This window comes from Nelumbo lutea, chromosome 3 (assembly GCF_056320005.1).
Source record: "Nelumbo lutea isolate HS-2025 chromosome 3, American lotus-T2T, whole genome shotgun sequence".
Classification (NCBI taxonomy): Eukaryota; Viridiplantae; Streptophyta; class Magnoliopsida; order Proteales; family Nelumbonaceae; genus Nelumbo; species Nelumbo lutea.
This window is the reverse complement of record NC_142686.1, coordinates 34198786-34217325: the sequence shown is the minus strand read 5'-3', so window position 1 is coordinate 34217325 and position 18540 is coordinate 34198786. Positions and strand designations below refer to the sequence as shown.

Genomic DNA, 18540 nt, shown 5'->3' with positions numbered 1-18540 from the left:
GGTGGCCTTAAAATTCATGATCGAACCCTAAAGCTCTGATACCATGTGGAGAAATATATACAACTTAAATAAGAAAAGATAGGAAAGACAAAACCCTAGAATCTCTCTCAATCAGGGATTGACTAATTGTTTCCCTTAATCCTAGGATATGACTTTCCTAAATTTATTCAAATCTAATATTTCCTAAATTTATTCAAATCTCTTAATCAATCATATCTTTCTTAATTTTCCGCAAATCCTATCTTTCTTAATTTTCCAACACAGATTATAGCAGAAGAGGAAGAGAAGAAGAAGACAACAACAAGAAGAAGAGAGAAGGGAGAATGGGAGGTGCCAGTGGGTCGGTCTGGGGAGACCTATCTTGATAAGGCTGACACTGTTGTGCCACCAAGTCAGTTGGGGTGGCCTGTCTCAGCTGCCAGGGTGAGACCCTAGGCACATACAATGTAGGATTAATTGAATCTTTGAACTGGACCAGATTTCCAGTATTGCCTTGGACTTTGGAGATTAATGGGCAAAACTGGAAAGTTACACCCGACCCCTAGACTCGATTATGATATTGCACTAGGTGTTGGATTGGGCTATCTTTGATGTACCAATCAGTGAGATCCTTAGCGGGGGTCAAAACCTGGGTATGTTGGGATAGTTTGAGAATTCATCTGAGTGGGTGATCATAGTGACAGGATCAGCCCCTTTGTCAGACAAAGGTAATGATCGGGGATGCACTCATTGATGGAAACCAAGACTGCCGGCAACCGATTTCAATCGTTGAGATTTGCTTTTGCAAAGTATATTTTATATGAGATATAAAAGTATATATTATGGTTTCTAAAATGTTTGCAAAAGGTTTTAATTCCCGGGATCCATATAAGCAGAGAATGCAACACTGTTCCTTGCAGCTGAGGGAGAGGTCTTCTCTTGTCGGGTAGTGTATGATCATTATGGGCTGAGAGGTTGAGTGTAAGACCATTGATGATAATACCTGATGGGCTAATCTTGCATCTGCCCACAGTCCCTAGGTGTTACAAGGTGGCTTGGCCCAGGGACCACTTAGGGTAAGTGTTGGGCCCATAGAGCCCATTTGATGGGTTTCAGGGGGTGCACTATCCATAACAGTGCATTCGGCCTGGCCTTGTAACAAAGGCCGGGTCGAACCCATGTGGCTGATGTGTAGATCAATGCTTGGGTCCCACACCATACAAGGAAGCCCAACCGGGCAGCAAATAGGAGGACTAAGTGAGCACATAACCTTAATGGGCCTTAAGCCCATTTCAAACAGGGCTAATTTAATGAGTTAAATATGGGGCGAATTCTGAGATGGATTAGTAGATAGGATATGCTCTTAACTCTATCCACTCAGAGAGTCCAGATCTGAATGTGATTCAGATCTAGGAAACTCCTAATGAGATTAGGAGAAGGCTAATCTAATCTGCAGATAAGATAAGGGTTTATCCTTATCACCTAAAGGGATGTCTGATCCAAATATGATTTGGATCAGCAACTCCTAATGGGATTAGGAACTGATCCTTTAGGGTTACAAAAGAAGGAAGGGGCGGCAGCCTTTAGAAGACATACTCACATCCTCTTCAAAGCTGAAATAACAGAAGAAAAAATCAAGCAATCTTGCAGAATTCTTTCTTGCCGCCTCCATCTTCTTGCCGCCTACCTTGCCAGTTTGATCTCCAGTTGTGGGAGAAGTCAAGATTTGATATTGATATGAGTTCTTTGTGAAAGGACCGACAGGAAATTGTGCTCACGTGCCATCCTACTGTTTCTTGCGAAGGAATAGGTTCTTGGAGAAGAACATTGCTGATTCTGCTCCATCCTGCACTGCGCCATCTTCAGTGGGAGCAGTCTTTGGATCCTTCCTTGGGCGTGAACACCTCCATTGGGAGATATTACTTCTCCGTATCAGGTATAATTCTCTCCCACTGCTTTTGTTCAGATCTGGTTCAGTTTATGGTTCAAGATTAATCATTGAAAATATGATTTTCTAAACAGGGAATGCGATTCCCAGTTGAAGGGAGAGAAAATTTTTTGAAATTCGCCCACTTTATTCCGCAAGATTTGGGCGTCCATATGATGGATCTCTCATCCCTTCAATAAGCAATCGCCTGAGGGGAAACAAAAACAAAGGCCTAAGAAAAGAAGCCCCCAGCCCAAAAATCACCCTAAACAAGAATCCTTGACCCAACTAAAAAAGAAAGAAAGCACACTGCAACACTAAGGCAAAATCCAGACCCTACCACCCAAAATTGACACCCTCTGAAAACCCACTACCCAAACCCAACCAAGACTCCCACTCAATGACTCTTCTTATCAGCCTTTTGATAACAATCTTCTAGTCACCTTTTCTCTGATCTTTTGTGTTTTTTGATGAACTTATTAGGCCCAATGCCATATAAGCCTCCTTTTATTTGAGCAAAGACTTTTGAAAACTGGAACTTGCTGTTGACCTTTTCTGTTCTTTTGAGTTTTGAGTCTCCTAACTATTTTAAGTGTTTTCACAGCTTCTTCTAGACTCCCCTTCGGCTTTTGATCCCTATTTGAAACCAACATCCCCTCAGATAAATACTCCTTCTACTTGAAAGCATCCCCGCCTGCCCGCCATCTCTAGCCGCCCTGCTGTCTCCAACTATCACTTCCTTTTCAGAATTGTTGGAATTGCTGTCAAGCACCGGAATGGCACTACTCTCTTTTTCCCCATTTTTCTTCTCTACCGGTCAGATCTGAATGCTTCCTTTGCAAACTCCTCCCCTCCTAAGAAAAACAGCCCCAGAATTTTGCTGACTTCTACTTCTTTGTTTATCACTTTCTCTAAATTACAGTTCTTCTCTACCTCCTGGACCTCATCCATCATAAGTTCTTCATCAACCTTCCCTGAACTTCCTTCTCTAATTTCTTCTAAGGGGAAAGTTCTATACTTCTTCCTTCTATAAATTCGAACTCCATTTGCAATCTTATTTCCTTCCTCCTCCCTTCCCTTCTCTTCAATCCCTAATTCTCGCTCCCCTCTTTTCTTTTCAATTAAATCTTTTTCCACTTCTCCTACTCCCTTCCCCACTTATTCTTCCAACACTCTCATTTCCTCTGCTCGTAAAGCCCCGACCACCTCATCTCCTTGATTGATTTTCCCTTCTTCTTCTGCTCTATTTTCATCCTTCTTCAGTAAAACCTTAGTCGTCTTTTTGCCATTTTCTTCTTCTCTTGCCGTCGTGTTCTCTCCCCAATCATCTTTTTCATCTCTTTCCTGAATTCCTCCCACAACCCCAATGGTGTCCTGTTTGTCTTTGTCTTCTGCCCCTTCCTCTTGATGCAAATGATTGTCTTCACAGTCCACTTGAGTCTCCCCCTTCTCTTTTGCACTTCTTTTTCCATCCCCATCTTCCTGAATTGTTGTTGCAACCTTATTTTTAGGGAGGAACACTATCATTCTCCAAACATATCCTTTGGCATCGCAATCAACCTCTTCTATCACCACTTTCTCTCTCGCCTCTTTAATCTGCTCGTCCCCAATATACTCTCGAGCCAAACCCCCATCATAGTTGGGCCCACTCTTCCATTCCAGACTAAGTAATTTACCCCTTCTAGGCCCACTATTAAGTTTTTGTTTTAAGTCCACTTGTTCCAAGCCCATGTCGTTACCCTTTTTTAAATCCATGTGCTCCCCAAGAAAATCATGTGTGGACCCACTAAAGCCTGGCCCGACTCACTATCCTTGTTCATTTTTCTCTCGAAACACCTGTTCGTCTTCCTCTTCACCCTTTTCATTCTCCTTCTTCTTGAAATCAGCATTACAACAGGCCTTCTTTCGAAAAAGCACCAGAATATTCAATGAGTCTTGAGCTTCCAGTGCTCAACAACTCTTCGTTCATACTTTTTTGAAAAAGCACCCATCTATTTTTAAGTGCTAGGCATTTCCACTTAATCATAAGTATGATTGTCATGTAAGGATTTCACCTCATCTTGCATAGCTTTCAACCATTCCCTCATGTGTTTATGGGGCAAAGCCTTTTCATAGTTTTTAGCTCATTTTCATCAGTAACTAATACCTATTCATTACGAGGATGCATTTTGGATGGTTGTTTTGTCTAGTAGACCTTCTCAATTGTTGCTCAATTGGTGGTTTGAGAGTGTTATGGGACCGGGAATAGGATCTCGTCACGGGTCGGTCCACGGGGAGAACCTTTAGTTTCCCCTTGCCCCTCCCTTTGCGTGCTGACCCTATCGTGGCGACCTAAGGGGTGATTTGTCCAAGAGATCACCCTAACTCTCCTTTACTCTTCTCTTTGACTGAAATTTTGGATGCCTTTATTCAATAATAGTGGCTCCTTAAATAGGAGATTACAAGAGTCCTGCTCTTAGGGAGACTCCTTGCTGAATAGGGAGACCTCCAACTCTATCTTGATAAGATAAGACTGATAAGATAAGATAAGTCTCTCTTAATCCTAATCTAATAAGATAAGATAATTTCTCTTAATCCTAATCTAATAAGATAAGATGATCTAATCTACTAACTTAATAAGATAAGAATAACAAGATAGTCTAATCTAATATGCTGAATCGATAAGACTATTGCTGCCGAATTGGATAGGATGAGAACACCGGATCATTGCTGCTGCTGCTCCCAATACGCGTCCACATCAGAGAGAGATTTGATCAATTTGCTCTTTTATTGTTATGATCACTTCTTGTACCTCCCTATGAATTGTCATATCTTTTTGCACCTCTCCTCCATTTTCATCATGCATTATGGGTGGAGGATTTGGACCTAAGTCCACAAAACCTTCTTGCATAGACCTTATCTCTTCAACCTTCTCAAGGTCTTTAATGGTTTGATCTTCAAAGAATACATCTTTAATTTATCTTCTTATCAATCTGATCCCATAATCTATAACCTATGAAGATGCACTGTTTTGCCTTGCTATCAAGCTTGGACCTTTCATCTTTAGGAATATGAATAGATGCCCTGCAACCAAATGCTCTCAAATGCTCATAAGATACATCTTTCCCTTCCAAACTTTATCTAGCAGACCACCATTAAAGGAGCTGAAGGAGAAAGGTTAATCAAATTCACAACAGTTTTCATTGCTTTACCACAAAAAAAGGTTTTGATAGTTTAGAGTGAGAGAGCATGCACCTAGTTTTCTCCACAATGATGCAGTTCATCTTCTCTACAACTCTATTTTGTTGGGGTGTCTTTGGAACAATCTTTTCAAGCTTGATTCCATGGTCTTTGTGGTAGTTCTCAAATGGACCCTTATACTAACCACCATTATTAGCACGTATACACTTCAACTGCCATAGTTGTCAAGGCGACACCTAGGAGACAAGGCGCTTTTGGAAGATTGCATCGCCTAATCGCCAAGCAGTTTTGTACAGTGTTATAAAATGCTTTTATGTTTTTAATTTTTTGAGGTTATAATTATGAAGTAGACATTATTAAACCAAAATATTCATTTTGTGTGTTTATATACTAATTTCTTTTTATTGTTTTCTTATTTGTGAGGGTATAATCAATACAAACATTGCTAAATGCTGTATTGAACCCTCAAAGACTTAAAACCTGAACCAATAAGGAAGAACTTAAAATGTTGTCTAATAAACATGTTTCTTCTTCTTGTCCTATAACAAAAATAAGGGTTCAGCCCCTATACTTTTGAATTTTCTTTTCTTTATTCTTTTTCTTCTCATGAATATGTTGGAATATGTTGATTTTCTATACTTTAACGTGAAGTTTATACTTATGAAAATTATGGTAATTATTAAGGAAATATGGTTATGGAACCTAGGGAACTATCCTAGGATACATGATTTTTACTTAAAAATCCATCACCTAGGAAAAATCCATCACCTAGGCAACTAGGCGACAAGGTGGGCTGTTGCCTAGCTTGCCTTGGCACCTTGAAAACTATGTCAACTGCCTTCTAGTTTCTCCCTCAACACTAACATGGAAATGCTTTATGCTACTAGCACTTGGTCTTTGGACTTGAAGGCAAAAGTCCAAAATTTTTCGGAGTAGCCATCAATAAAAGTAATAAAATATAGAGCATCACTAAGTGTTTTAGCACTCATAAACATACATCAATATGAGAAAAATCAATAATATTATGACTTTTATGTGAAGTAGATTTTTGAAATGAAATTCTATGTTACTTTCCAGCAAAACAGTTAGAGCAAGTTTTTAGATGCATACCTTTGGCAATAGGTAGAATCTTCTTCTTAACAAGGGTCTTAGGCCCCTTTTCACTCATGTGGTCAAGCCTCTTGTGCCCTAGCTTAATGGAGGGATCTTCAACCTCATGCACACCCCCATGCAAGTAGTAGCTTGTGTCATATATAGGGCGTTTAATTTCTCACCTCTCACCTCTACTGAGATTCCACTTCCTTTCACCAAAGTAATTGAAATACCCTTTCATCATCAAGACAACCAGTGGAAATAAGATTGAGGCAGGCTTTCAGAACATGTCTTACGTTATTCAAGAGTAATTTGCAGCCAATGTTTTCAAGCAAACATCATCCATTCCGGTGATCTTAGATACCCCATCATTTCCCAATCTAACGTAGCTAAGGTCATCAATGTAGGATGTGAAGTCACACCAAGATGTAACATGGAATGAGGCACCTGAATCCACTACCCAATTAGAGTCTTGGCATGGACACCATTATCACCACCAATAATAGCATCACCATTGGTTGCAACTATAACAATACTTTTGTTCCTTCTCTTTTATCTTCATCTCTTTCCTTGGATTTATCTTTTAATCTTTCTATGTTCTTTCTTTATGTGTTTAGACTTGTTACAATGATAAAATTTGATTTCCTTTTGTTGAGAATTCTTAGACAAGGGTATTTTAGCCTTTTTCCTCTTCTCTTGTACTCTCTGTATTTGGGCGCCCAAGTAGGGGCTTCCTTGAGAGCTGCCCCTTCTTCAAGCAAAGTTCACTTGGTCTAATTTTCAAGAGATACCTATTTGTTGCAAGCTAGACAGATTTCTCTTTTCTCTAGATTGGGAGGAAGGGTGGCGGAGTCTAATGGTTAGGGCCTTACCTAGAACTACTTCGGATCACTGTCCTATCAGCATCTCTGAAGAAAGAGTCGGAGGAGGGCCCTACCCTTTTAGGTTTGAGAACATGTGGCTGCTACATCCGAATTTCAAATCAAAAGTGAAAGAATGGTGGGAAGAAGACCAAGTGAAGTTTAGATAAAAGGGTTTTAGATTTAAAAAAAAAAAAAACTGCAAAGGTTGAAGGGCAGGATCAAAGAGTGGAATAAGGAAGTTTTTGGGTTTTTGGAGGAAAGAAAGACACTCATCTCACATAGAATAGAGGAATTAGATGAGCTGGAAGGGGAAATGACAATAAGAGAGGAAGAGAAATCTAAGAGGTGGAGACTAAAGCATGAATTGGAAGAGATTTTGAGGAAAGAGGAGATTAGTTGGAGACAGAAATCTAGATGTAGGTGGCTAAAGGAAGGTGATGGTAATACAAGTTTTTTTTCCACTTAGTAGCAAATGAGAGAAAAAGAAGAAACTCTATTGTTCAGCTTGTGTGGAATGGACAAACCCTAACTAGGGAGGAGGATATAGCACAGGCTTTTGTGGATCACTTCAAAGGTATTTTTAATAGTCAGGGAGGCCTCAAAGAGCCCCTAGAAAATTTTGACTGGAGAAGAGGTCCTAGGGTACTGATGGAATCCCTGGAGAAGACTTTTGAAGCCCAGGAAATAAAAGAAGCTATATTCTCTATGGAAAGATCCAAAGCCCCGGGCTTGGATGGTTTTACGATGGCTTTTAAGATTGTTGGGAAATTGTGGGTGCTGATTTAGTGGAAGTTTTTGCTGAATTTTTTGAGAGGGGAAAATTCAACTCAGGGGCAAATGCCACCTTTATCACTTTGATCCCCAAGACCCTAGATGCCTCCCAAAAGATTTTAGACCCATAAGCCTTGTGGGTAGCATGTATAAAATTATCTCCAATGTGTTAGATGAGAGGATTAAAAAAGTTCTTCCATCTTTAATCTCTCCAAATCAAGGGGCTTTTGTGTTTGGAAGACAAATAATAGACCAAATCCTTATTGCAAATGAGTGTGTGGAGTTTAAAAAACGAAGAAAGGAAAAAGGGCCAATTTGCAAATTGGACCCGGAAAAAGCCTATGATTTGGTGGATTGAGATTCCTTCTAGAAGTGTTAAGGTTGAGAGGTTTTGGAGCGAGATGGTGCAAATGGATAAGGGATTGTATTTCCTCCTATCATTATTCCATCTCGGTTAATGGAGTTGCCAGAGATTTCTTTCTAGCCAAAAGGGGCCTTTGACAAGGTACTCCTGTCCCCTTTCCTCTTCACTCTAATAGCAGATGTGTTTAGTGATTTGATCTCAAGGGCTGATGCCAACAATTTGATACGAGGTTGGAGAATTGAAGAAATAATGTGGTGATTACTCATTTACAATTTGCAGATGATATTCTAATTTTTTGCGAAGGAGAAAAGGAGGATTTGACAAATTTACAGAGGGTGGTATCCCTGTTTGAAAAGGTTTCCAACCTCAAAGTAAACTGGAGCAAAAGTTGTGTAGCAGGGCTAAGTAAGGAGAGAGGTGAGGTTGAAAGCTTAGCTAGCTTGTTGTGTTGTGAAGTAGGTGAGTGGCCTCTACAGTACCTTGGTCTACCCTTGGGAGGGAACCCGACTTCTGTCAGCTTTTGGGATCTAGTAGTGGAAAGATTCACAAAAAGGCTTGTTGGCTGGAAGAGAAACTACATTTCTCTAGGGAGTAGAATAACCCTAATAAAGTCAACATTGATTAATTTGCCAGTCTATTACCTCTCAACCTTTAGGATCCCCTTAAAAGTGGCCAATAAAGTGGAGAAACTGATGAGCGACTTCTTGTGGGAGCCAAGGGATACAAAAAATGATCATTTGGTAAAATGGAAGGTGGTTTCAAGGAGTAGGGATAGTGGAGGCCTAGGGGTAGGAAACATTAAACTTAGGAACTTGGCACTACTAGGTAAATGGTTGTGGAGGTTTCCCTTGGAACAAGACAACTTATGGCATAAGGTCATTGTAAGCATCCATGGCATGGCAGACAACGGATGGGACGCTAGCCTTGATCCTAGGGCAACAAGGGCTTCTCCTTGGAAAGGAATTCACAGTTTGCTATTGTCTTTCCTTCAGCTGGTCAGGTATGATGCTTGTATGGGTAACAAAGTTCGGTTTTGGGAGGATATCTGGCTTGGGGACATTCCTCTCAAAGACAGATTTCCACCTATTTTTTCTTTGTCCCTCAATAAAGGGAAAGTGATTTCTTCATTGCTTGTTAATGAAAACTCTTGGGATCTAGGATTAAGGAGAGGGTTAGGGAACATGAAATGGTCTTAGTAGATGAACTAATTTCCCTTCTTAATATTGCATTCCTGGACCCCTTTTGCCAGGACAGCAGAATCTGGTCAGAGTCTCCCTTTGGCTCCTATACCTGTGCCTCTTTTTTCTCCGCCCTCCTTCATTCCTCGCACCCAGGAGGCTCCTTTCCTACAAAGGAAGTCTGGTGTAGTCCTGTACCCCAAAAAATAAGAGCCTTTTGTTGGGAGGTGGTGCTCCAGAAAATTAATACTCTGGATAATTTACAAAAAAAGAAGGCCAAATCATTGCCTTTCCCCTCATGTTTGTTGCCTTTGTTTGGGAAATGGTGTGACAGTTACACATCTGTTACTTTCTTGTCCCTTTGCTTCTTGTGTGTGGAATTGGTTCTCTTCCTTATTTGGCTGCAGGTGGACCTCTCCTCTAGATGTGACAAGTCTTTTCAACCCAAGCTTCTTCCTCCTATCAAAGAAAAGGGGGAGAGTGATGTGGAGGGAAACAAGAGCAGCCATTCTCTGGTCTTTATGGGAAGAAGGGAATAACAGAATATTCCAAGGGGCACAAAGATCAACAGAACAAATTATTGACTGCATAGCCATTAAAGTCATACATTGGCTGAAAGTAAGTAACTTATTTAAAGACTTTTCAGTGGATGATTTACAAAGGGGATGGTCAGCAGTGGCAAACTCTTCAACCAAACAGCCTGTCCCTCAGCCTTCTTGGACACCTACAGCACAACAAAGGGTCAAATTGAAATTTGATGGGAGCTCCATGGGTAACCCAGGGCCCTCGGGAGTTAGGGGAGTCTTTAGGGATGGGAGGGCAAAATGGTTGCACTATATTCTGGTCCCATAGGAGTGGGAGACTCTATGAAGCTGAAACTTTGGCTATACTACAAGGCCTGAGATTTGCAAAACAATGGGAATTTCAGAACTTGGAGGTGGAAGGGAACTCTAAATTGATAATAGGATGGCTGCAAACAAAGAGAGTGGGTGTATGGAAGTTTAGATAGGGAAGTTGAAGTAATTTTCAAATGGGTTAGGATATCAACAAATTCTGTGGCAGGTAGCTTGGAAAAACAAGGGACCTTCAGGGAAAACTTTTCTTGGGCTGTATTGTAATTCTTGATGTCATGTTGGGGTCAACACTCTTTGTTTGAGTGGTTGACAGTGCAAGATGTAATTTGTTATCCTTAATGAAGGTCACCATTTCCAATCTTTATATATATATATATATATATATATATATATATAAAGAACTTTTGAGGGTGTGAACAGTAACCAACACACACCTCTCGACACATCTTTCTTCTTCTTTCCTCTTCTTTTCTCTCTTCTAAACCCTAGATTTGTAACTCTTGTTTAACAACTTGGTACCAGAGCGGGTAAAGTCACTTGGGAGTACCTCTCCTGCTGATCCTCTTCCACGAGGTGAATTTCTGACATCGGATTGCTGGCGGATGACTTCAGCAGTCTGTACAGGTGTTGGCGGCAGTCAATGAATCTTGTCTTCCAAACTAAGAAATTTGATGCTATAAACTTGAACATGGTACAAGAACTTTCTTCCTTATCACTTTGGACAAAGGAAAATCACATCACAACCGCAACTTTAATACAGTTTGTAGGTCCTGAATATATAATAAAATGTGGTTAACATATCAATTGTGTTGTAAGGCTGATTTAATTGTTACTTTATAGTTGCTGTTAGTAGGCTGACTTCTTAAGATATTGTCAGTTAGTTACTTGTCCTTTTTTCCTTCTTAGTTTGGTTCTAGGGTGTGCCGCCAGGGGCATGCTTGTAATTTCTATTCTTTCTATTAAGTTAATATAAATAGAGAACTGGCGGAAGCCAGCAGTATCTTTTTTTTTTCCCTCTCAATCGTATCTCCCTTTTCTTCTCCCTCTCTCTCTCTCGTCTCTCGTCTCCCACTCTCCATGAGTGATTACATGGTATCAGAGCAGGTCTTCTGGGCTGTAAAAGACCTACGATCCCTCCTGTTTTGAGCAAGGTTTCCTCTTTTAAATTCTTGGATGTGGAAGACAGAGAAACCCTAGTAGGTTGCTGGCGGAAACCCTAGCAGATTTCTTGGTCGTAATACCAAGGAAATCCTAGTCGGAGAAGGGCGATGCTGATAGAGACTCCCTTCCTTCTCTGTTCGATGCTGTGAAGTTGATTTCAGGTTGGCACCTTCGTACAGGTGTTGGATAGGTTTGTTCTTGTTTCTGTCTTCTTTGGCCAATGGTATGAAGGGCTTTTTCCTTGGTTATATATATATATATATATTTCTTTGGATGTTGGATTGTTAGACTGTATGAGCTGCAGTCGGACTAATAGTAATGTCTGCCTTGGTTGTGTTGAACTGATTACCGGGCTGGTTTAATGACTGAACCATCTCAGAGTTGATTTCAGCAGTGTCTTGTTCTCTTCCTCACATCCTAGTAGTAAATTCCTTGTGGGTTGGTATTCTGTTTGTGGCTGTTGTGTAGTTGTGTGGTGTTTGGATTGTTTTTCAGCAGCATCCTATGGCGAATTATGAATCAACCTCATATGGGGTTACACCAACCCGTAGCACAGTTGGTATGGGAGGTGAAAACATGATTTTTCCCATGCCAATTACCCCTTTAAATGGTTTGAACTACCTGGATTGGGTTAAAAGCGTAAAACTCTATGTAACGGCAAGGGGTAAAGCTGGTTACATTAATGGAAGGGTGAAAGAACCCAAGGGTGAGACAACTGAACATGATAGGTGGGACCAAGAAAACAGTATGGTGATGTCTTGGCTCCTCGCAGCCATGGAACCTGATGTGATGAAGAACTTTATGTGGGCAGACACCGCTAGTGAGATCTAGGAACAAGCCAAAACTACCTATTCTGAGCAAAGGCATTATGCCAAGGTTTACCAGTTACAAGCTGAATCTTCAACTTGTAAACAGGGAAACCGTAGTTTGTCTTCATATTATTCAGCCCTTACCTCCATATGGAAAGAATTGGATCATTATCGGGCTATAGAGTGGAAACATGATGATGATGCTAAGGCCTATAGGAAGCTGGTCTCTTAGCAACGTGTGTTTGCCTTCTTGTTGGGATTGAACCCTGCATATGAACCATCGAGGGTTTAGATCCTAGGAAGCAAAGAGTTGCCGACAGTTCACGAGGTATACTCCTTTGTTCAATCGGAAGAAAACAGGCAGAGTGTAATGGTTACGACTAAGGGGGAGCAACAAGTTGCTTTGGCTGCAATGAATAATAACTCCACGGGGAAGAAAAGTGACACTAAGAAGACTGATGATAAAAATAAGTTGTTCCGTACCCACTATCGGCGTTCACGGCATACATGTGACACTTGTTGGGACATCCACGGGAAACCCAAGTGGGCAATGAAGAATCAAGAACAGGGTAAAAGTCAAGGTCAGAAGAAGATGAACACAACACAGAATGCAGTACATGTGGCAACCCAAGATACTCAGGTTGCTGGTAGTACCCGGGACCACCCTAATAAGTCTGACCCCAAGGAAGCCAAACTTGTTTCAGACTTATAGCCTTTTGTCAGGAAGGGATAGAGTGAGACTTGCAGATGGTTCTTTTTCCTCCATTGCAGGCCAATGATCAATATCTTTTCCCCATGGCCTTAACCTGAATTGTGTATTTCAATCAGTGGCATTACAAGCTCTTTAAACTGTAGTGTAACCTTTTTTGCTAACTTGTGTTTTTCAGGATCTAACTTCTGGAAGGACGATTGGTAGAGGGAGCCTAGTGGATGGTCTCTACATTCTCGACAACAAAGCTGGTCTTTCGGTGTCATCCTTAGAGTCACATAGTCAGTCAAATAAGAGTCAAATTTTTTTTTGTGGCATAGTTGTTTAGGTCATGTTTCTTTTGAAATAATAAAGTCTTTGTTTATGGTTTTATTTAAGTCATGTTCAGTGTCAGAGTTCCAGTGTCAAACGTGTCAGTTGAGCAAACAATGTAGAACAACTTTTCACTCAAGCAATAAAAGATCAAATGTTCCTTTTCATGTTGTGTATTCTGATGTATGGGGTCCTACCAATGTAATCTCTGAGGGTGGATATAAGTACTTTATCACATTGATCGATGATTACTCTCGCTATACATAGGTAATTCCTATGTATAGTAGAGACGAAGTTCCAAAGATTGTGTAAGACTTACAGATGATGGTATTTACGCAGTTCCATGTTGAAATACAGATCTTCCAATCCGACAATGCAAAAGAATACTTCCATGGGGAGCTTAATGAGTTCTTTGTCTCCCATGGATCTATTCATTGGAGCTCATGCGCTAGAGCACCGCAACAAAATGGTGTTGCAGAAAGAAAAAATACACCTTGAGGTAGCTCGCGGGATGATGCTACATATGAATGTTCCAAAAAGTTTTTGGGTGGATGCATACTTGCAGCTGCTTATGTCATCAATCGCATGCCCTCCAAAGTGTTGAACTACATGGCCCCTCATCAATTATTGTACCCTCAGTCTCCTTTATTTTCCATTCTCATGAGAGTCTTTGGTTGTCGTGCCTTTGTCCATGATTTGTCTCCATCTTGAGGTAAGTTAGACCCTCGGTCCATTCCTTGTGTCTTTCTGGGGTATCCCTCCTCTCAAAAAGGGTATCAGTGCTTTGATCCCGTTAGTCGTAAGTTTTTTGTGTCTATGGATGTGTCCTTTGAGTCTGAGCCATTCTTCCATGCTTCTCCTCAGGGGGAGAGTAGTAGTGTGGAAGAGGAGAAGCAGGTTCAAGTATCTCTTCCTTCTATTCCGGACCTTGCTCCCTTCCGTGTCTTCCAATGTACACGTCGTAGAGATTAGCGATGTGATAGAGATGTGGAGCAGCCAAACACTGAGCAACTGACACCATTAGACTCCCAGAAGGTAAGTCCACTCCCTAACCCTACTCCTACTGTGAATGATCTTACATTCCTATTGCTCAACGAAAGGGATTCAGGTCATGCACTACCAAACACCCCATTACCCATTTTGTCTCCTATGATCACATTTCCCCCTCGTACCGAGCCTTCCTATCTGCAGTTGATTGCATCCCTATTCCCATAAATGTTGCAAAAGCCTTAAAATGCCCTGAATGGACAGCTGCCATGAAGGAGAAGATTAATGCTCTTCACAAAAATCAAACTTGGGAATTGGTGGATCTTCTAAAGGGGAAAGACCTCGTGGGGTGTAAATGGGTGTTCACGGTTAAGCACAAGGTAGACAGAACAGTTGAAAAGTACAAAGCAAGATTAGTAGCCAAAGGGTACACACAAGTATACGGGGTTGACTATGATGAGACTTTTGCTCCAGTAGATAAGATGAACTCAATTAGGGTTCTCCTGTCCTTAGCTACTAATCTTGACTGGGAATTGCATCAACTGGACATAAAGAATGCTTTTCTGAATGATGACTTAGAGGAGGAAGTATACATGGTTCAACCCCTTGGATTCTGTGCCAAGGGAAGTGAAAATAAGGTGTGCAAGCTGCGAAAGTCTCTTTATGGCTTAAAAGTCTCACAGAGCCTGTTTTAGTAAGTTTCACATGGCAGTTCAACAGATGGGCTTCAAACAATGTCAGTCTGATCATACACTTTTTGTGAAGAAATGTCAGGAACAGGTTGCTATATTGATAGTGTATGTGGATGATATCATCATTATAGGAAGTTGGAGCTCAGAGATACAAAAATTGAAACAATTCCTTGCATCTAAATTTGAAGTGAAAGATCTAGGTCCCCTGAAGTATTTCCTTGGGATTGAAGTTGCCCGCTCAGAAAAGGATATCTTTATCTCTCAAAGGAAATACACCCTTGATCTATTACATGATACAGGCAAATTAGGTGCTAGGCTGGCAGATACCCCATGGATGTTGACCATAAGTTAGGTGACTGTGTTGGTGAACCTCTGAAAGATGTGAAACAGTTCCAAAGGTTAGTGGGAAAGCTGATTTATTTGTCCATGACCCGTCCAGACATTGCCTAATCCGTTGGGGTCCTAAGCCAGTTCATGCACTCTCCTAAGAAACCACACATGGAGGCAGCAGAGAGAGTTCTTAGATACTTGAAGAAATATCCCGGAACAGGTCTACTATTCAGTAAACACAATCACCTAAAGGTGGAAGTCTTTACAGATGCTGATTGGGCAGGAGCTGTGGATGACAGAAAGTCCACGAATGGGTATTGCACATTTGTGGGAGGAAATCTAGTAACCTGGAAGAGCAAGAAATAGAGCGTGGTAGCAAGGTCAAGCGTTGAGGTGGCTGAAGTCCTTTGGCTAAAAAATCTTCTAGGGGGGCTTGGAGTTGTTCATAGTCCTATGTCTCTTTACTGTGACAACAAGGCTGCAATAAACATCGCCAGCAACCCTGTCCTACATGAGAGGACCAAGCACATTGAGGTGAACAAACACTTCATAAGGGAAAAATTGGAAAAAAGGGAAATTTGCATCCCTTATATCAAATCCAAGGAACAACTTGCTGATGTTCTCACAAAAGGGCTTCCATACTCGTAGCACAATGAGTTATGTGACAAGCTAGGCATGATAGACATATTCAGCCCAACTTGAGGGGGAGTGTTGTAAGGCTTATTTAATTGTTACTTTATAGTTGCTGTTAGTAGGCTGACTTCTTAAGATACTGTCAGTTAGTTACTTGTCCTTTTTTCCTTATTAGTTTGGTTCTAGGGTGTGCTGCCAGGGGCATATAAATAGAGAACTGGCGGCAGCCAGCAGTATCTTTTTTTTCCCTTTCAATCGTATCTCCATTTTCTTCTTTCTCTCTCTCTCTCTCTCTCTCTCTCTCTCTCTATCTATCTCTCTCTCTCGTCTCCCACTCTCCATGAGTGATTACAAATTGGAAGCAAGCTAAAACTCTGTTTTAGGCATTACCTGTGTAATACACTGTTTTGCCCTTTGGAATACGCTGTAGTTGTGAAAAACAGAGTATTTGGGAGTTGTAATACCCTGTTTTGTACTGTTGAACTTGAATACGTCTTATTTGTTCCAAAGCAACTTAAACCTCAACTGAGTACGAAATAACAATAATAAGGAACAACAAACAATTATAGACAAGAAGAAAGTATATACTGATTTTTAATGTGGAAAGCTCCTGTCTAGCTCATATACTGATTTTTTAACTTGAATACGTCTTATTCCATAGGGCACTAACCTAGAAATCTCCACTATAACAATGATAATGGGAATACAAAGCTCCTGTCTAGCAGAAACTATAAGATATCAAACATCAAGAGAACCCTCTTAGTTTACAATCCAAACTCCTCACCAAAATGGTGGTTTACAATCAACAAAGAAATAGAGTCTTCTCATCTCAATAGATGCACAAGCACTCTTCGGAACTGATCCGTGGAGATGATAAGCAACAAAACCTTGATATGGATGCACCTTCAAGCAGCCCTTGTTAACCTCCAAGAAAACCTTGTTTCCTTCTCAAACGAAGTGAGATAACCTCCAAGAAAACCCTAGCTTTCAAACCCCAAAGTCTTCTTACCAGAGAGATTGAGTGAGAGAATTGGACCTTTTTCCATTCTCCCCCTTTTGTCCTTTTTTCCATCAGCCCTTGTTAGTGTGTGGACCCCACCTCATAAGGAGCCCAATACAACTACATGTGTTAATGGGTATTGTAATCTCTAACATTTATATTTTATGCTTATTTGAATGCAAAATAACTTTTAAAATAATTGCTAATCAGTTTAGTATATTTTAATTTTTTTTTTAATTTTTTGTTTGAGCAAGTTGAATGGTTGGGCTGTTCAATCCATAACCCAGAGACCAAAACAGGTCTAATTTCTGGTCTTAACCTTATAATATTTTTTTATTAGTTTGAGGTGGGGTACATGCCTGTGGTCATCCCTCTCCCCTTTGCACCCCCCACTAAACTGCTACACTCTTTCAGTTGAAAATTATTAATTTGTTATTAGAATATAAAAGAAAGAATAAAAGATGGAAAATAGTTGCTCATACTTATTGGGTCTTGAGAAAATATTATATTAGATTTTTTTTTTAACTCTATTTGCCCCAGTTTCAACAGTCCTCTACAGAAACTAGTGATTGTCAAATATCATATACAAAAATGTGTATGGTTTAATTTTCTTTGCATCACCACTGAACTAAAATTTGGGTCTTGCAGGCATGAGAAGTATGTAACACAGTACAGGGCCATCTTTGTTGTCAACTGCAAGATTAGAAGTGATCAAATATTGCGGCAGAGCAAACGAAAATCAAGGAAGAGTAAGCGTACAACAGATTTTGGTGAGAGTGAAGATCATGTGGAGAGTGAAACATTTAAGCCTGTTTGTTGCTTGGTCTGCTCAACAGAAGTAGGTGTCATTGACAAAGAAGAGATCTATCATTTCTTTAATGTTCTTCCTAGTGAGTCTTGATCTGCTCAGTGTCATTGGAGTACATAAATAGGTTAAGTAGTTCAAATTTACTTTCACTGGCTGCAACTTTCCATCATCAGGTATCCCAGTTTTTTTCTTTTTTACTTTTTATTGAAGTTCCGCCCTTGCCACTTGAGCACATATACATCTCTTATTTTGTCTTCGAGTGCTTTTAAATCCCTTCAACCAAATAAAGGAACTAGGCTGGGATAAAGCGATTATACCATCTTGCTTCAACGTTTTCCCATGATGCCAATTGGAGTCCATGAATAAATCAACTGAATATTGAAAGGAAAGTGTGATGATAGATAAAAACTAGAGAAATTATTTTTGTTCTTATGGTAGATAACAGCTAAACTTTAATTGTGAATAAAAAAAGAACGTTCTAAATATAGCTGAATGTAGCAATCCCAAACATAGTCTAGCTTCAACTATCTAACCCTTCCCATTTTTACTTCATAAGCTTGCCTTACAATTATGCCTAGAAAATTTGAACCCTATTCACCCCTTGTTTGGCCTGTGTCAGCCAAGCCATTTTCCGATCTTTGCACCAATGGATAACTAATTGCCACATGCCAAGTCTTGAGTGAGGTGCCTTCTTTCCCCTAAGATGTATCTGTAATCTGTATTACCACAAACCTTGGTCAAGATTAAGCATTTGGCACTTGTTCTTTTGCATTAAGCATGGGTGAATTGACAGGAATTCACTGAGGCCAAGCACTTGGCCCTTGTTTTTTTGCACTGGTCATGAATATATTAACTAAACATACACGGGAGGTTCTATGATGTATGGTGTTT

General features: G+C 40.4%; 1 protein-coding gene across 1 annotated transcript in view; it reads left to right on the top strand.

Moving 5' to 3' along the window:
* Window positions 1-17883, top strand: part of LOC148864157 (E2F-associated phosphoprotein) — a 42746-nt gene extending 24863 nt beyond the window's left edge. The window contains exon 3 of the mRNA XM_088980944.1: window positions 17490-17883. Within this exon, the coding sequence (XP_088837070.1) occupies window positions 17490-17742 (253 nt within the window). The 3' untranslated portion in view covers window positions 17743-17883. The remainder of the gene's footprint in view (window positions 1-17489) is intronic.
* The last annotated feature ends 657 nt before the right edge of the window (window positions 17884-18540 follow it).